The sequence below is a fragment of the Thunnus albacares genome, chromosome 5 (genome assembly GCF_914725855.1).
Source record: "Thunnus albacares chromosome 5, fThuAlb1.1, whole genome shotgun sequence".
Lineage (NCBI taxonomy): Eukaryota > Metazoa > Chordata > Actinopteri > Scombriformes > Scombridae > Thunnus > Thunnus albacares.
The window spans coordinates 19879204-19898717 of NC_058110.1; the positions used below are offsets into that span (position 1 = coordinate 19879204).

Genomic DNA, 19514 nt, shown 5'->3' on the forward strand with positions numbered 1-19514 from the left:
CATAATTTTTGTTTTATTGTATTGTTTTTCTTTACCTTCAGAGTTAAAACAAAGCCTGCATGTCGCATGATATAGATAAACAGTAGAACTACAATGTGTACAGTAAAGCAGGGAGGTACAGAGGTTGTACATGTGTCTAGTCTTACTAACATGGCAGACTGGGACATGACAAGACATGACCGATGGAGGTGAGACACTGCTGTGTAAATCTTTCAACGACAAAACACACAAACACACGCAGACACAGATGCAGGCATGTGCACGCACATAAACACACGTTCTCAAAAGAAGATAAAACGTGCAAGAGGCGAGGCTACAGTTGACAGAAACACACACAAGGGCTTGTGTTTTTTTTTTTTTTTAAATAAACTGATGCAAGTCTAGAAACCCTGCCAGAAACACACACACACACACACACATAATAAATCTGCTGTCAGTGTTGCACGTTGCTAAGGTGCTGATTACTGAGCTCACCCGCACATCAACCAGCCAGGATGACTGTGTATTTACCTCCACATTCAGACATGCTGCTTGTCATTTACCAAACTTACTTAGCCAGAACTTTGGCACACACACACACACACACAAACATATATAAACAGTTTAAACAGTACTTTGCAAAAGTTTTAAGCACTTTAGATGTTTAGATGCTTATATATGATGCAATACCATCAGGGAGGCGTCTGATTGGTCCCAAATTTATTCTGCAGCATAAATACCCCATAAATACAGACAGAGTCAAAAATAACTATTTTAATTGACAAGAAGAAGAGGGAGTCCTGCAAGAGATGGTATGGCCTCCACCATGGAGTCCTGATCTTAACATCATCCACTCAGTCTGGGATTACATGAAAAGACAGAAGACACTGGGTATATCTCAAGTCTCTTATTTCATATTTCTTCGCTCCTCACTCGAACTGGAAGTTGTTCTGGTCTGCCATTTTGAAGGCCGTCTCAAAGCTCTTATTTCTGCTCTGAGAAGCGAGGATACCCGAGAGCAGCCTTCATGAAAGTCTTTTACTGGATGACACGCCCCCTTATTGGAAATCAGTTATCAATTGGATGTTGCAGCTGATCAGACTGATCTGATACATCACAACATCACTGAGTAGAGACAGATTACAGATAACCGCTTAAGTGTATCACTCCTTAAATCTTGTATTATATTAGTTTTTAGATTTACTATCTAGTCAAACATCTGTTCACTGTTGGTCTGATCAACAAAAGAACCATAAATAACTTTCTTCATTTATTAGAAAGAATTTTCTTTTCATGATCTGTTGTTTCCCCCGTTAACTTTTATTATGGGCAAAATTAAAGTCAGGCAGAGTCTGTCTCTCAGCAAGAAACATTTTTTAAACACATTCATATTTTACATAATTTGTTGCCATTTCCATTCAGTCACATGTGAAGCTGAAAATTCCTGAGCGTCAGGTTTGATATGAGTTACGTAATTTCAATATTCCCTGAAACATTTAGCCTAATAAATCATTTCCAGTGTTTGAAAGACACTCTGATCATCTTCTGGGTTATTAAATAATGAATTCACAATCAGAATATCAATAAATACAGACAACTAATTAATAAATTAATAAATAACATAAATGAATTGTGCCATTAGAAATGGTTCTTGTACCTCTGTATACTCAGTATAAATACAGAATGCAGGTTTTTATTCATGTTCAGGTCTTTGTTGAAAAGGTAACTGCAGAGGGGAAACAGCTGCTCTGACAGTGATAACTGTGCCTCTTTATTAGTATTAGCTCAGTACATTTGTGCAGACACAAACTCCATCAAAAGTTACTACAGCCGTTAAAGCCTAATGACAGCTGATCCAGCTGTGATCATGGATGTATAGGTTTTAATCAGCTGCCGCCGTCATCAGAATTGAATTGAATTCACATAACGCTTCAGAGGAAAGGACGCCTCATTTCTCTAAAAACATATTTCTTCGTTTCCTCTCTCCTCGCATGGTTTCCTTTCGTCTCTCCATGCATCCTCAGCGGGAGGGACTAAGACACAAGGAAAAGACGCAAGTGAGGGAAACGTGGATGCAATTAAGAGACTTGAGATGTATCCACTGAGACAGCCCAAATCCACAGAAGAACTGTGGCAAGTTCTCCAAGATGCTTGGAACAACCTAGCTGCCAAGTACCTTGAAAAACTGTGTGCAAGTGTACTGTGGAGAACTGATTTAGGTTTCTCCTATTTACTGAACTTTGTATGAAGCTAATCGATAAATAAAGACTATTCGTGGCATTATTTTTGAAAGCATCTTCCCTTTACTCTTAGTGCCTAAAGCTTTTGCACAGTACTGTATATAGAAATATTCATGAACTCACAAGCAAACACAAATACACTCACTCGTAGATACACATGAAGCCACAAAACCCATGAACACGGACCATAAGACACACACAGCTGCACTTATGCACAATCCACATCTCCCCACAAACACTCTCAAAATAGAATCAAAATATTGTTTTTTTTGAAAAATACAAAGAAAATGCAAGAAAAGTTGACAGTGACAAATTAGCGCTTAAGAGAACCCTCCAACACTGTAAACACACTGTGACCAAGCAGCTGCTAAAACGCGCCACATTATTATTCCACATCCACACTGGTGTGTTTACTCTGGGCAAAACCTACAAGCTGCCCCCACATGTGGGCAAATATTTGCCCTTAGAATGGTGTGTATGTGTGTGTGTGTGTGTGTGTGTGTGTGTGTGTGTGTGTGTGTGCATGTCAGCTTTTATGAGTGATGGTGGTGTGCAATTAATCTGAAACATACTTAACAAGATGATGAATAAATTTAATACACATTCACCTAGCCACACACACACACACACACACACACACACACACACACACACACACAGACACACTCAACAGTATCTTTCAAATCATTTGAGGAAATGTTTGTTACAACAGGAGAAAACAGAGCAAGAGAGGAGTACTCAACATTTATATCAGTCTTTATATCTGATATTACTCCCCCATAAACACCCACACACACACACACACACACACAAGGCTGGTCAGTTTATTAAGCCTGTCGTTTCATGTCTCCAGCTTAGTTCTTTATTTCTTTTTTAAACAACTCTGCTGTTGATTTTAAAAGTTTTTTTTTAATCATTTTTACGAGTGGGTTTTGAAAAGCACCGCATAAATAAAGATTATCACCGAATCCTGTTATTATCATGAATGAAGTATATGTACACACATATGTACATGTGCACAGATATTTACACAGCGAGGAGGAGGAGAAGAATCTGTTTATACTCTGATCTTTGATGTCTCTGTGTGTGTTTTTATAAGCTCAGATGCATGTCCATGGAGAACAAACTTGCCATGAGGGCATATCAGCTATCACACATAGCTGCTACTGGCACAGGTGTATAAACCAGCAGACACGCTGGTCCCTTTTGATAGCTGATATACCCGCATGGAGCCATCAGTGCAAAATGAAGTAAGTGTTTTGACCGCTGTGAAGGCAAATGAGGGCATGTAGAGTGTGAATAAGTAGAAGATGGACTGGGCTGCGTGTGAGTGGAAAATATGAAGGAGAACTGTAATATGTTGATTACTGAAATGAGTAAATTCATGGGGGGAAAGAAGTATTTTATTGCAGGGACATTTCTTAGGAAGATGAAGTGAGTGTGTGAGAGAGAGCACTGTGCATGAATCCAGCCATTTCCTAAACTGAGCGTAATAAGTAATTTTTCACATTTCCTCTCGGTTCTTCCACCTGGACTACTCCACACATCCGCCTTCCAACATAAGCAGCTCCGCTTTATTTCTGGCTGTCAAAGCACAGCTGTTTTTTTTACCTTGTATATCTCTCTTTATACACATTTCTCTATCGTTCCTTCTATACTGTATCTCTCTCGCTCCCTTTTTCCATTACCCCTTTAAAGGATAAGTTCACTATTTTTTAAGTCTGTCTTAAAAAAGATATGGTGCCTGTATGTACATTGAAACAGGTATAATCTTTCCTCCTGTTCATACTGACCATTAGATGATCCCTTCCAAATGCGCTTACAATGTAAATGATGGGGGGACAAAGTTCACAGTCCTCGTTTTGAGCAAAAATGTATTTATAAGTTTATCTGAAGATAATGTGGGGCTTCAGCCATCTGAGTTAGTCAAATTACAGTTACAGTCCTTTTAGTAAAAAAAAAAAAAAAAATCCCTCTTTGCTTCTCGACGGACATGTTTTCCTGTTCAGCTGCAGTAGAAGGATCGTAACAAAAAGAGGGAATTTGGCACTAAAAAGACAGTAATTTTGAAAGATGGTGACTTAATTTGACTAAGTTGGATGGCTGAAACCTTATATTAGCTTCAAGTAAACTTTTAAATATATTTTTGCACAAAAGGAAGGCTATGAATTTTGGCCTCCATCACTCATATTGAAAGCGCATTATGAAGGAATCTCTTAATGGCCGGTATGAACAGGATGAATGATTACAGCAAGAAAAAACTATTTAAATGTGTATTTGGGCATTTGACTATTGTTTTAAGACGACTTGGTGAAAGAAATGGTGAACCGATCCTTTATTACTGTTTTCTTCTATTTCTCCTCTTGTTTGCCTCTCCTTTTTTGTCACTTAGAACTTCCATTTTAATAGATTCATTAACTATTAATTATTAATTGATTTTAATTAGAATAATAAAATGAATGAATGATCCTCCAACCTCCATCGAGGACTACATCTGACGTGCCCTTGAGCGAGGCACATTGAGAGCTGACGAGTGACCAACAGTAGGAAGCTGCGGTCACACCGATGTGAGTGTGGGGAATATTAGGTTAATATTAGAGAGAGTGTTGCTGGAAAAGAGTATGCATTCTCAGTTGTCCTTTCCTGGGTAAAAAAAAAAAAAAAGTTAAAAAGAGTAATAACCTTTTAAGAAAAAAAAAACAGATTTTTATCTCTTTCATAACTCTTAATTCTAGCCCTGTCTCTCTCTCTTCTCTTTTAATAAACAACAGGGTGGAACAAAATCCTCTGATTTCAAGCAGACAGGGACACACTGAGGCAGTTACTCAGGGTTGTGCAATATATGGAATAAAAGGCAGATATGAATCTGAATTAAATAAATTTTCTCTGTAAAGCAAAAATAGAAGGGGTACTGTAAAAGGAAGGAGGAGAAGAAGGAGAAGAAACAGGGGAGCTATGAAAGTTTAGCGTGAGGCGGTTGGCCCAACACTGGGAGTCTGAGGTTTTATCTGAGGCGCTTGTCTTGATGTAGTGCTGAGAGATCCAAACAGGACAGGTCTGTTTATTACCGATAGATGCTTTATTTTGCTTATATGTCTTATCGCAATACAAATACCATCTCACTGTTGCCGATATACCGTCTGTGTGTGTTTGACAGGGTGAAACCAGGAGGAGGTTAAAAGAGAAGAAATCGTTAGTCTGTTTGTGTGTCTACATGCTTAAATGTAAGGAAGAATACAATAATGATTCATTGTACGTAGGGTATTGTCTATGTATTTGATATTTGCATTATGAAACGCTTCCTCTCTGGTGCAGGTGTAACATTTCTGCAGTGAAACAGGGAGTTGACAGGTCATGTTTGAACCTATGGCCGTTCAAATAGTCTGAACATCTGCAGATACACACAAAAATGCACACTGTTTACAAACATTTTCATGTTGAAATATTATAAACAGAGACTTTGGAGGTTGTGTGCATGCATAAAGTGTGCATGTGTTTTCAAAGGATTGATGCCTCCAACATCTGGAGTTTAATTGTGGTCATAGGAACGAGGCCCAAAATGATATGTGTGTGTTTATGTGTGTGCAATTGGCTGTTTGTGAGTGTATGAATATTTGTCTGTCAACAACCGCTGATTCCTCCCAGCCAACAAAACCAATGCCAATCCCAATACCAGCATGCGTTCTCCTCAGTCTCACCCCAGTTACACACATGCAAACTCACACATATGCATACATACAGCATGTACACACACACACACACACATATATAGTACACACTTACACCTCCCTTTTCCTGAAACCCTCCCTTACATACCAGAGTGCTTACCACGTCAGTAGCTGTGATATGGTCAGACTGGGAGGCTGATTTATTTTTCAAAGTTTAGCCCCCACATCACCGCAGAAACCATTCAAACTATAGGACAGCATTGAGAGGACTATAAGAATTCCACTATTTGCAGTAATAATATATAGCTATGAAAGAAGGAGGGAAGGAAAAAGAAACAACGCTTTATATTCACTCAACTTATAAAGATATAAAGCAGCTTTCTAACTTTCATTTTAGTATAGATTTTTGTCACAACTCCAGATGCTTGAATCTAACAACCTCTTAAATTACTCCTGATGTTGAAGCTTAATTAAAACTGGTTGTGTTAAAAATAACCACTCTCTTGTCTTTTTTAGATGTTACGAACTGCATAAACTGTAAAAACACGATGCAGGACAAACCTTCAAAGTGCTATTTACTGTATATTGTATTGAATTCACAGGGAAAAGATTAGAATGCTTCACTCCTCGAATGTCAGGCGACAAAATACATTATTTCTTTCCATTTTCGTCCTCCATATCTACACAAAATGCTCCACAAGATCAGTGACCATGGCTTTCAGAGCTCTATTTAACAAATCCAACTATTAGCATCAGTGTTAACAGCTATTTGTGTGCTGATACAGATGCATTGCACCGAAAACTGCTCAGTGTCATTGATCACTTGGGCAGATTAGCTAGAAATAACACCTACACCAAGCATAAACTACCTAATGTTATGTGTTATTATAACTAACAGTAGATCACTAGAAGATCTGAGCTATGAAATAACTGTGAGAGTCTTCTCTGTGCTGGAGGGTATTTATTACAATGACCCGCTGGCTACATTCATCTTTGACTCTCTCTGCTGCGTTGCCAACTGGATGAGAAAGTGTCTATTTCCTCATCTGTTCCTCTCTCTCTTCATCCAGATAGTGGTTAATAGGTCATCTGACCCAGTTCCAACAGAAACACTTTGATTAAAAAGACATTCATCTTCTGCCCAGACACTCGCGCACTCTGATCACAGAAGTCCAATCAGCACATGGAGACATTTGTCCGCCCATGCTGTCATATGCCACATGTGCACAGACACACACATGTAAAATACACACGTGTCTCGTTTGGTGTTTGCTTTGTTTAATCAGAACTTTCACTGATAATGTCACGAGATCATGAGTACTGTAAAATAGCTTGATGCCTCACTTATCTCCGATGCAGCCACACAAACACAAAGTGTAGGTTTGTTCATGTGCTAATACTTTCAAATTCATATTCTTTTTATTCAAATTCTTTTTATGTTTACATTGGCAGTGTATGGCTGCAGTGGATCCTCCTCTGATAACCTGCTGCTGCCCTGCATGTGACCTCTGACCCGTGCACGCTGACCAGAGGAGGGGGGTCAGCCTGATAGGAGTGACTGCTTGACACTAATGAGACAGCAGCCTAGATAAGATGTACGAGCTGAGGGGAAAGAAACTCTTCAAACACTTGATCCCAAACTGTCCTGTCCCACAAGTGTGTGTGCATGTGTGCGCACATAAACAAAACACAGATATATCTACATACGCATACTGTCTGCAGCATGTGAGCAGCAGACACATGTACCGCAGAGGTGGAGGTAGAGGCATGACGCATGCACACACACATGGAAACAGAGAGCAGACTGTGTGAACAAACTCTGCGGGAGTTACCGTATCCTTATTATACTCGATGCTCATGCGTTCCCACACAGTTTGAGTCAGCACACAGTTTCCGTGCCAAAGTGGAGAGTCTGTAAAACGGGTAATGAATGAGGCAGGAAACCGTGTTGGATCCAGTACATGCAGCCCATCCAGATTCATTCTAAACGATTCAGAACCATAGCTAGCGTTAACACACCTGATGGGGCCAATGTGTGTTAAAAAAAATGTTCTTTCATGTACTGTACAGTTTCACACTCATGGTGTTCTTAACTGCAGTTGGAGATCCACCAACTGGGAAACCATCCACTATCATTTACATACATGTTAACCTACACACAAGTATTGCTACATGTTCAGATACACAGTATGTACAAATGCACATTTGCACCACCAAAACACACAAAAAACATACCGCTTTCTTTGCCTCTTTTTCACATATTCACACACACACACACAAAGGAAATATACATGCGCACGAGTGCACATACACATACACACACACACACACACACACACGCACACACACTCACACGCAGTACCTCTGTGTTGGCACTAAACAACCACTCATTTTGGTACATATACACACCATGCCCATCCATAAATCAGATGATAATTGAGTAGCACTGTGCCAGTAATAAACAGAGCAGTATAAACAGCCAGTGTCTGGGCTGGATACACCACCTCCCACTGGCATGCCGCTGGCTGCCTGCCTGGCAAGCTCAAAAACACACACACACACAAACACACTTACTGTGTGAATTTACAGGAACTACATGCAAAGACAGAAACCAACCAAATCTGATGAGTGTACACATACATAGGTGAAAGCACAAAATATATAGTAATGTAGAATGTGATAATAGGAAACACACATGATAGCACTCATGACAGCGATGTAATGTGAATCAGCTTTTAAGCACTCAACACAACACAATGTACGTCTCCAGTGACATAAATCAGAAAATATATAGCCTCTCATTGTGTTATTGCTCTGACAGGAATGAGGACCGTGATGGTTTGCTGTAAACGCATCATACATTTACTATCCCACTGGGGTAGTCAAATCTGAGCTTCCTGGGAACCAGATTTAAGCCAAAATGCCCCAATTTCCAACTTTATACCTGGGAAAGTTTAAAACCAACCAAACAGTCACGGTATGATGTCAAGAGTTATGGCCACAGACAGTGTTGGCTGAATTTAGATGGTATGTTTAACAGGAACACTTAGTGTCTACTCACCCAGGTCTGCAGACATCGATACACAAAAACAAATGACAAAACATTTAGCCAAATTGTTAAAAGCAACACATGTATATTGGTCACAGCATGCATTTCTTGAGTGTGATTGCATCAGGCAAAAAGCATGACAGCGTGGAAGTGGTTTCAAGTGCTGGGAGGACACAATCTAGACAGTTTATGTCTTGTGGATTACTCCTTTATAAATACAGCACTTAGGAATGAATTGAGATCTTACAAAGATCCGGTCACTGCTCTCCGAGGACACACAGATGGTGTCTCGTGATGAATATGAATGTTACTGAATTTTTGACCCTCACCTTTCAAGATCAGCAATTTTTTTCTCTTTGCCCGATCTGTCCACTTCAGCATCCCTCAGCGCTGCCATCAGTCTCTCCACCTCAGCTTGTGACTTTCCAGATTCCTCTCTGTAGCGAGCCACTTCCTGCTCCAGCAGCCTCAGACGATCTGTGATGTCCGGACACTTCCGCGCTGCTTCTTCCGTGTTCTGGGTCTTTGTAGGGGAGACATGACACACAGAGGGGGTAGATACATAAGGTGCACAGATAGCCACAATATATTGAATAAGTTATTATTAATGCAGTAACACATATATACAGGCATCAGTTTAGGACAAATCAGACTCAGCTTTTCAAGCACTGCCCTTTTTTTGATCATTGTTAGACTTAACTGAACTTTCAGTTTACATTGCAAATTGTTGCACTTATCTCAACAACCATCAGCCTTTGCTGTCCTTTGTTTTGACCTTATATTTGTATTAATTGCATTAGTTGTACTAGTGTTTGTGTCTACCTGCCCAGGGATTGCAGATGGAAATTAGCTACTAGCTAAATCTGGTACAATAAATCTCTTCTACTTGTGTGGGATGAATGTTTTCTTTTGTATATGTTATTATATACCTGACAAATAAATGTAATAAACTGATTTTTTTTAAAAAAACTAAACTTTTTCAGCAAATTCAATTACACATTCGTCTTTGACACAATTTTGGCATAACATTTCAGATAATTTTATTTGATTTTTTGAGTTAATAATAAAATGGGAACCATAATCATAAAGCTGTGCCTTATAACAATACTTGTACAATAAATATGTTCATAAGTGATAAGCCTAACCTCTGTTAGACTGGAACCGTTAGCACAGTATGATAGCATTATAGTGGCTTTATATGTGCAAATATGTTAGCTAACATGTAAGAATTCAGCTGAAACTACAGCTGATGCTGACAATGTGCAGTTCAGGCTGACAGTGCAAAAAAGAGGCTGACAGTGCACCTCAGGCTGACCAAGTAAAGCTAAGAATGCAAAGGATAACTGAAAATGACAAGGGGCAGGTAGGGCTGATGGATGTTGAGCTCAGCGTGACAAAATACAGCCTAGATTGATTAAAGTTGAGCCAAGTCTGGCAACAGAGTGCTGACACAAACTGAGTGTCCTAAAAGGGCCTCTGCACACACACACACACACACAAACAAGAGGCACAAAATAACCTAAAAAAAGAACCTACCGTGGGGCTCACAGCTGGTAGCGCATCTACTTTTGCTGGCACCTACACATTAGTGCAAACAAGGGAAAACAGAAAGAAATGAGAAATATAGTGTAAGTAGCAAAAATACTCCTAAAATTATAATATAGTCTCAAACTGAAAGATTGGACACTGAGAATTATACAGATGTGAGATCATCTCACACGGGTAGCCTTGAAATGGAAAAGGTAAGTCAATCCTGAATATGTGGTTAGGGTCACAATCTATCTGAAGCAGAACCAATCTGTACCCTCATCCGTTCTCATCCCTTCATCACCCCCTGGTTCCTCTGCCGCCTGCTTTTCTGTGGTTTTCTTCTATCAGTTGCCTCCCTGGGGCATCCTTCATGTAGAGTTTTGGAGTTCAGTCATTATCATTATAAAATTACTGTCTACCTCTGTTTGGCTGCGATTTTATGAGACCACCAAGCATCTCCAGTTTTTTTTTTTCTAAGTAAATGTTGAAAAAACAAAAACACTGATGAATTCTTTCTTCTCAGAGAAAAATATCCCAGAGGAAGTTTGTAACCTAGAATTATCTTTCTCTAGACTTCTCCTTCTTTCTCTTGGTCTTTACCTCTCTCCGTCTACTGTGTTTGCAAAGGTTGTTTAACTTGTTGAGACAGCTGAGGCCACTCGTTTAAACATCATCAAGTGAAGACGAGCACACAAACACACACGCGCGCGCACACACACTGAACAATTTATTGTCAGGTCTAGATAAGTCTGGGACTGTACATGTAATTCTACTTGACTCTGTCATTAGAAAAACCCCAAGGAGTGTCTGTTAACTATTACCACTAGCCAATCTGAACAATCTCTCCAATTGTAACAAACCCACCAGATAACAAGATGCTCAAGTTGTCCCCTGCATATGCGTGATACAGCCATGGGCACAGCGTGAGCGTGGCTAAAGGATTGGGGGCGGGGGGGGTCGTACTTCTTGCACTTACTGCAGGATACAGGCATGCATGATGAGGTAGCTTTGCGGGAACGCTTTTGTAAATATTAAAATATACAATAACATTGACTCAAAATTTCAATGATGACATTGTTATCATTACAAACGATGACTCTGTTGTATTGTGTCTTGCTCACACGCCGACAGTATGTGAGTATGTCCATATGTTTGATTAGGGAGACCTTGTAGAGCCTTATAATTTTATCTCTGCATGAGTCTGAACTAAGGGTTAAATCCTGCACAAAAAGGGAAACACTTGACTCTCTGGAATGGCAAGCATAGTCATTGTTTACCTCCTCTTCACCCCCATTACTTCCACACCTAGCCCCATACTCTTGTCCACACGAACCAAGTCCTATTTTAGCCAATATAAAATGCATTAGGCTTAAGTGGATCAAAGTTTGTTATGTTCTTTCAGTTGAAAACACAGAAAAGTGCAAGGCAGGGTCTGAGAGAAAGCCCAACTGGAATTAGTGATATTATAACAGGAGGGGGAAGACTGGTAAAGATAAAATTACATATATGGTTATTGAAATCATTATTATCAAACCTGGAAATTTCTCTCAAGTGCAAATACTACAAATAAGTTAAATATGTGTGACCAGCAGGCTTTACAATAGGTTATTTAATGTTTGGTCAGAGGCTACCCAACAGCACCAAGGCTGGGTAGCATTAAAAAAAAAAAAGTTTTGACACCTTAAGGTAATATCAGTCTTTACATACTTGCTCTATCAGTCAAAAATCATTGTCTGGTTGGTCTTATCTCCATATTATCATCAAAAAGACACGGAGAACAACAAAAAAGCAACAAAAAAAAGAAAATGTAAGATGATACGACATGCGCCAGGCTTGAAAAGACTAAACTGTCTTTTCAATAGGATTGAAAAGTCAGTTAAGGTGTGGTGCCTCCTCGCTGATTTAAGCCAACCCACTTCAGAAAGGTCACTGCATTCCCTGAGGTTCTTTACTGTTTTCCTCTTTGAAGAACCAGTGTTTAGTTCCAGAAGTCCTTTATTAACCCCGGGATCAACAAATACTGTTTTATGGGAAGAGGATGAGGATGCAGTGAAGTCAACAGAGCTCTGGGGTCAAGATAAAAAGCTCTGCTAACAGCTTGACTGAGTGAGTAATACAAACATCTGCAGATACAGTGAGTGGGCCACTGTGAGTACACGACCCGATGACAAACACAAACTCTACATGTGCTTGAGAGGAAAATGGCTGTGTAGAACTGTCCTGTCCATGTTTGGAGGTATTCTGAATTAAAGTCAAATGAGGACACTGATTTGGGTAGTAACATTGTACAACTATTGGATTAATGTACGTATTTCTAAAACATTTTCGATATATCACGAATGGTTGTGAGGTTTACAGAAAATAATAAAATATAATAAAATTTTTGACATTGTGCAAAAAGCAACCATTTCACCCAGCAACAGCATTATGTTCTAGTAGCATTAACACAAGTTACACAAGGACAGTTTAGCTAATTTGCTGAGGATATTTATCACAGCAAGTAAGCACGTTCTGCTGTGTAGTTTCTGTATAGAGTTGATGAATTCATATAGCAAAACACATCATTTTATTGCTGTTGTTCAAAGCAACTTACAATAAGTGCATTCAGACTTGATAGGAACATGAGAAAGCCTAACCTCCTCAAACAAAAACATTAAAGCGTGTTCAATGCTACAGTTCAAGCTAAGGTTTTTAGGTTTTGGGGTTTTTTTTTTGCTCATTGTCTTTTTAGAAATGAGACATAGCATGGGTTGTCGAGGTGTAATCTGAAAAGGTTTTCAGACTGTGGCAGAAGATGACCAGTACATCTGCTGTCCTGACTTCAGAATGCAGTCAATTCCACCACCGTCCTCACCAAAGTGAGCGACCACAGGGCCCTCAAAGCGACAGTGCAGCCAGTCGCCAGGGGGGAAAAGAGTGCAGCTGGTTGCATTGAAGTGAAGCATTCGACCATTGCTTGGAATTGTCAATTGAGTTTTATTTGACTATCATTTGAGTTTTAGTGCTGCTGGATCTCTACCATGTGCAGCACCTCACAGCGAAGCTTTTGTTGTGCACTGGATTCTGGGATTCGAAACAACACTATAATACAATAGTATTAAAGTATTTACAGAACCTAAAAGTACACGTGGCAGTCAGTGTCAATCGTGTCATACACTGGCTGATGACGTGCCTCAATGGCACTGAATGCGTACGTGTGTGTGTGGTAGGTCGGTTTGATCAGAATAATCTCAGGCAGCATGTCAGTTCACCTCTGACCTACTGAGTATTAAAGTCTCACAACCTGTCACAGTCCACTGCCCGACAATAGGATCAAACATACCAACATACTCAAACACATGCAGACACTCATGCACAGAAACACACACAACACACACACACACACACACAGTTGTTTTTGTGCTGGCATGCATGCTCAGGCACACACAGAGCAAAGCGCACACACACACACACACACACACACACACACACACACACACCCAAGCTCATATAAACACACAAACATCATCTGTCTTCTTGAAGAATCTCTAAGTTTACATAACAGGTCTGATTGCTGGCAAGTACATAAAATAGCCCAATTATGGCAACACTTCTGTCGGAGTGTGAATCTGCTCACTACAAAGGCTTATTGAGCTGCTGTCCTTTTCATGTGGTGCCGCGTCAACATTCAGTATATCACATCATATCATTTCAGAGGAATAAGATGTGTGTATGCTTTTTTTATGAGTATAAAAGAAAACATTCTCATAAATTCTGGCAGGACGAGAGTCTGTCCTGGCTTGTAAGCCTGGGAGAGGAAAAAGAGAGAGAAAAAAGACAGCAAGGCCTCTCACTTGGCACCTGAACAGGGATAGAGGGATCTTTTACCTTCATAAATCACTCTCTCTTAATTCATCCCTTTATCCTGTGGGACAAAGTGCAGGAACGCCCTTTACTTGTGAGTTGCCAACAATAGTGTGGATGCTCACAGGGAGGTAAGAGAGTGGAATTACTATTACTGTATATGTTAGCAATGTAAATACAGGGTACAAGTAGCACATTACAACCACTGCAGAGTGGTTGTAAAAGTAAATTCTTTTAATTCTTTTTGTACAATAAAAATAATAATAAAGTGTCATGATGTTCGTTTGAAGTATTAACAGTAAAAGGTATTGAGAAGTGTACTTCTTAGTATTTGTTTTATGGTGTCTGTGAAATTTTGTCTTTGGGCTTATTTTAGAGCTTGGCACAAGTGGTGCAGTATGTGCAAGTCTGTTATGATGTAGATGACGATGAAATATTGATGTCTGTTTGTCTGCAGTCCACACACACATACCAGACCATCAATCTTGAGTGTGTACAGTGCTTGTATCAACATGCACACTGTTTCACCCGTGTGTTATATTGTTTTTGGATTATTCAGGTTCCATGTTATATTAAGAAGTGATTACAACAATAACCAAAAATGAAACATCACTCTATACTACACACACACACACACACACAAACACACACAGCAGACACTTTTCGATGTTATCTCCCTCAATATTCCATGTTTCAATTGTTCCTCAGGTGTTATTGACCACACAGATGTGCAACCCCCTCCCCATACAGACCTCTCCATCAAGCCTCTGGTTCTGGGTCGGCACAGGATTAGCAGGCTGACTCTGGGACACTTTCTGGGGCTGCACGGCTAACAGTTTGTCCTTCAGTTCCTGGTTCTCCTTCTTCATCTGCTCCAGCTCCTCCAGTCGAACCCTGTCCTCCCGCTCCTTCTGCTCCCGGAGATTCTCAATCACTCGCTCCTGAGATAGTGAGATGGGGGAAAAAAAAAAATCAGTAAGAAGTTTGAGTGGGAATATGGCAAAGGCCTAGATAGCTATAATCTGCATAAAACCTTGTTCACATTTAAGACATGTTATAAAATGGATGTTGTTTTGCTTCCAGACTGCAAAAGATTGTCAGCCCTGTGTGATGCAGGTCTTCCCTATCATTACTGAAATTTTTGAGCCATGCAGTCTTGCTGAATAGGCTCAAAAGCATGCTTTGCAAAGTGCAGCCAAAGACAAACTCATAAATGCCCATCATAAATAATACTACCATAAATAATACCAGGGACAGAGAGAGATCAGAGCCAAGTAGAGCAGGAGGAACTGAAGGGTTGAGGGACAGAGACAGATTTATTGGCGGTTTGGACAGTACTGTAGATCACTTCCTAGCAACTCTACATTACCTACTGATAAACCAAGTTGGAATACTTTCATCATAATTTTCTCTATTCTCTAATCATATTGGACAGCGGGAGGACCACGGCTTTGGGCACTGGCCCGAGGCCAGGTCCACGCCATGGGTGGCGGAGCATGGAAGGTGTGTGTAGTAGGTGTGTGCAAAGGTGTATGTGTGTGTGTTTAGGTGTGGACTGAAGTGATTATCAAGGTGTTTATTCAGGTGTTTATTTAGGCACAGAGCACAGCTCAGCAATGGGGCTTTACGATGTGGCATCGCCGCATGATTGGCAGCTTTAAACCCCTGGGTAATTGGACAAATACAGCCACTAACTAGACCTGGCACAGTACAGTACTGCATAGTGGGCTTTGGAAGAGAGGGCGAGAGAGAGAAGCGAGGGAGAGAGACCACATGGCTAATAGGTCCTGGGTGTTTTCCCCACATTATGAAATATCTCTAGGATGTTTGGGGTTTAGGGAAAGAGACCAGGATGTGATAATAAAACCTGCCTCTATGAGACATAAGTGTGGAGCACACGTAAACAAAACACAATACACATAATATCACAGACAGGAAAACACACACATACACACTAAAATACAGGGTTCGGCATGGGCACAATGCCCCAGCTTGTTAATTAGAACCACAGTACTGTGGCTAGCGACTGGCTCCAAAAGCAGGTTTGTGACAGGGTGTGTGATTAGCAACACACACACTCACTCTTGTAAACACATTACACACACCCTGTGTTGACCACAAAGTCTGAAAAGCTCGCCAACGTTCTCCTCATCACAGCTGAATTATATGTAGGCTGCATCAGAAGTGGTTTCTGGGTAAACAGATGGGCCGACACAGAAAAGGGATTTACAGTTTATTGTGCCATTATGCTATTCATTTCAAAGTCCGTCTGCAACAAAAACAAATTTAGTTGATAAAAGATCATTTTAAGCAAAAACATCTATGTTCTGTGTGAGTCCATGTGTGTTGCATACAGAATGTACATATAAACACACATCAGCGGACATAGGCTATTAATCGACTTACATCTGGATGCACAAAGTGAAAGATGTTTGATTGAATTGATATAAATTAAGTGCAGTTCAATTAAATAAAAATCAACACAAAGGAAATAAAAGGAGAAATAAGCCTCGTAAGGCAGAGACAAACAAACACACACACATTCAATGTGGTAGTGCAGCAGTGCAAGCATACATATCGGTTCATATTCGTTAAGAACTCAATCAACCCTGTGTCTGATTCCACTTAAGCTGCTTTCACATGATCAGTGTCAAAGCACTTGACAAAGTGTAAAAAGACATTCACTTTTAATCAAGAGAGTTTTGTTGGCTGCACCAATGTTACATCTGCCACTGAACCACTGAAAAAAACATTGAGATGCAATGTTCAGAGTCGAAACAATTTGAACTTTGACAAGGTTTTGACATCAGCTTTTGAAATGTTGCAAGCAGCGTTTATTTCTTTCCATGTGTAGTTCTAACTGAACGTTAAACACACCACTCAGATTTTGTTTAGGAAAGCTCCTTTAAACTCTTTTATTGACTCTGTTTCTTCATAGTTTCCTAATTTGAGAATACTCTTGGCAGGCCAGATCACAATGAGAAGCTAATGTTGCATAAAGAAATACATTAAAAACAAATGCAAAAGCACAAACATACTCACAAACAGTATGTGTACATTGGAACGCATGAACACATAAACACATAAAAATGAGGCAGCCACTGAAAGACGAGCAGTACAGCTGGACATCCACATCTGCCCTAACTGGGAACTCTATAAACTCTTAACCAGCAGCCAGTGCCAACAAAATGTAAACTAGCATCCATCTTTTAGCCTCCAGTACAAACAAACATGTAAATTGGAAACCATTTTTTAGCCTCCAGCGCCAAAGCAATCTTTTTTTTTTTAATGTAGTACCAACAAATGTGTGCTAGCAACAACTTTAAACATGCAACAAAGCTAAGCAAGATGGAGCCACTCTGAAATGAAGCCAGTCAGCTCAGGGTAATGTATATACTGCCAGACGAGAATTTGACATCTTCATGGTCATGATAGTATAGTATATAACATCAAACCTGCCCTGTGTGAAAGCCTGTCTCCAATTAGAAATCATTGGCACTCTGTAACCATGAGTCCAAATTCATAAACACATTTCTAAAAGCTTGTGTAGACCAGAAAAAAACAATAAAAACCATTATTCAAAGCAAGAATTTGCATCAGCATTCCAACTCTTTCGGGTGAGGAGAATTTTCCATGCTTCTCGAAAGTAACTTACTTACCAGGGAATACTGTAAAATCATTGGGGTTTTATTGGGTAAATGACCTGTGCGATGAAATGCTATGCATTCTTCTGAAAACAAAACACCACAGTGGCCAGCGAGGCCATTCATCTTTTAGTGTTAGTGGCGGCTCGCTAGCTCAGTAGTGTTGAGGTGAGGCTTTTATGGAGACCAGATGCTCTCTCATGTTGCCAGAAATCAACAAATGCTGAATGTTTATGACCAACATCCAGTCCATCCGCTCATGTGGAATACTATAAGTCTGCTTAGTGCACCTGGATTCATATGGCAGTTGTTCGGTGCACTTTTACTGTATGTACAGTGCTGTGGTCGTGTGACAAGGTAAAAGATAATATACTCATAGTAAGTTCATGGTATGTAATAAGGTTCAAATCCTGTTGTAAGTTTAAAAAGATCATACGTTCATGAGTGACAATTTATATGGGTTGTTAAAAGCCTTAATATTGTGTTTAAAACAATAAAAATTTGTAGTATGTTCAAAAATGGTTAAAATGCTAAAAATGAATTTATTAATGGAATTGTTCATTTAATTCTTTATTGTTTCATGTAAGCTGTGATAGTATTATCAGTGATCTGCAAAGTGGTCTTAATCTGCCAGCCTGACATTGATTACTTCTGTCTCCAGTCTTCTCTTCTCTCTCCTGTCTCTACCTAAAGGAAATTTTTCTCATTCAGGTAAACGCTCTCACCGAGGAAACATCACCCCGTTACTCTTGTGATTATTTCTCCCTGTTTTTCAGATACTTTGTCAGTAATTTACGCTGTTAAAGTGTTTGTAATAATTTAACGTGTGTCAAGTGAGTGATTATGTAACATTTTGAGTAAGTTAGTGTAAAGTTCTGTCGAGTGTTGTAAAGTGTATATGGCGATCAGAGCCTGCGCTCAATAGCAGAGTAAAACCTGCAACTGCCCCAAGTGAGACCACTATTTTGTGTCTGCTATGAACTCACATGGACACATGTGCTGATATGTTTCGCACAGTAATTTGTATTTTGTACATTTATCATTCACTCTTGTCCGTATTTTTCCCCATTTTTCAGGGGCATAACACTCATTATTATTTGTGGCTATGGAGACCGGTCAATCCAGTTTAAAAAAGCAATTCCAATATTAGATCAAATTGAACTGTGGATAGACCACAGAGAACAGAGTTAAATACAAACTTGATACTACACTAACATTGGACCAGGGCTGTACATGTCCCATTGAGACTTTACAGTACATCATGTCTGCACTATCTCTCTCTTTATGTTACAATCACAGTTGATTTTTTTCCTCTATGTATGCATGACTGTGTTATCTTTTACTGAATTTTCATCCCTGTCTGATGCATTCTAACTGTATTTCTCTTGCCGGCTCTGTTCTTTCTCTTCTTCTTTCAAATGGCTTGCAGAAGTTACTCATTTTCTTCTCTGCCTCCACCCTTGCATTCCTTGACCTCTCCCTCCCTTAATTCTGAGGCCACCTCTTCCATCAGGGCTGTGCCTCTTCTGCCATTCCTCTTTTCCATCCTTCCATTCCTCCC

The 19514-nt window shown here is 39.8% G+C and overlaps 1 protein-coding gene across 11 annotated transcripts in view; it reads right to left on the reverse strand.

The window, feature by feature from the left end:
* LOC122982584 (ERC protein 2-like) overlaps nucleotides 1-19514 on the reverse strand; it is a 156735-nt gene that overhangs the window by 83123 nt on the left and 54098 nt on the right. For all 11 annotated transcript variants that reach the window (XR_006403498.1, XM_044351980.1, XM_044351985.1 and 8 more), the window contains 3 exons: nucleotides 15062-15250; nucleotides 10473-10514; nucleotides 9266-9459 (listed from right to left, as the gene is read on the reverse strand). Coding sequence is in view for 10 of the 11 variants with exons in the window: in XM_044351980.1 (XP_044207915.1) it covers nucleotides 9266-9459; nucleotides 10473-10514; nucleotides 15062-15250 (425 nt within the window). In the remaining variant the exon portion in view is untranslated. The remainder of the gene's footprint in view (nucleotides 1-9265; nucleotides 9460-10472; nucleotides 10515-15061; nucleotides 15251-19514) is intronic.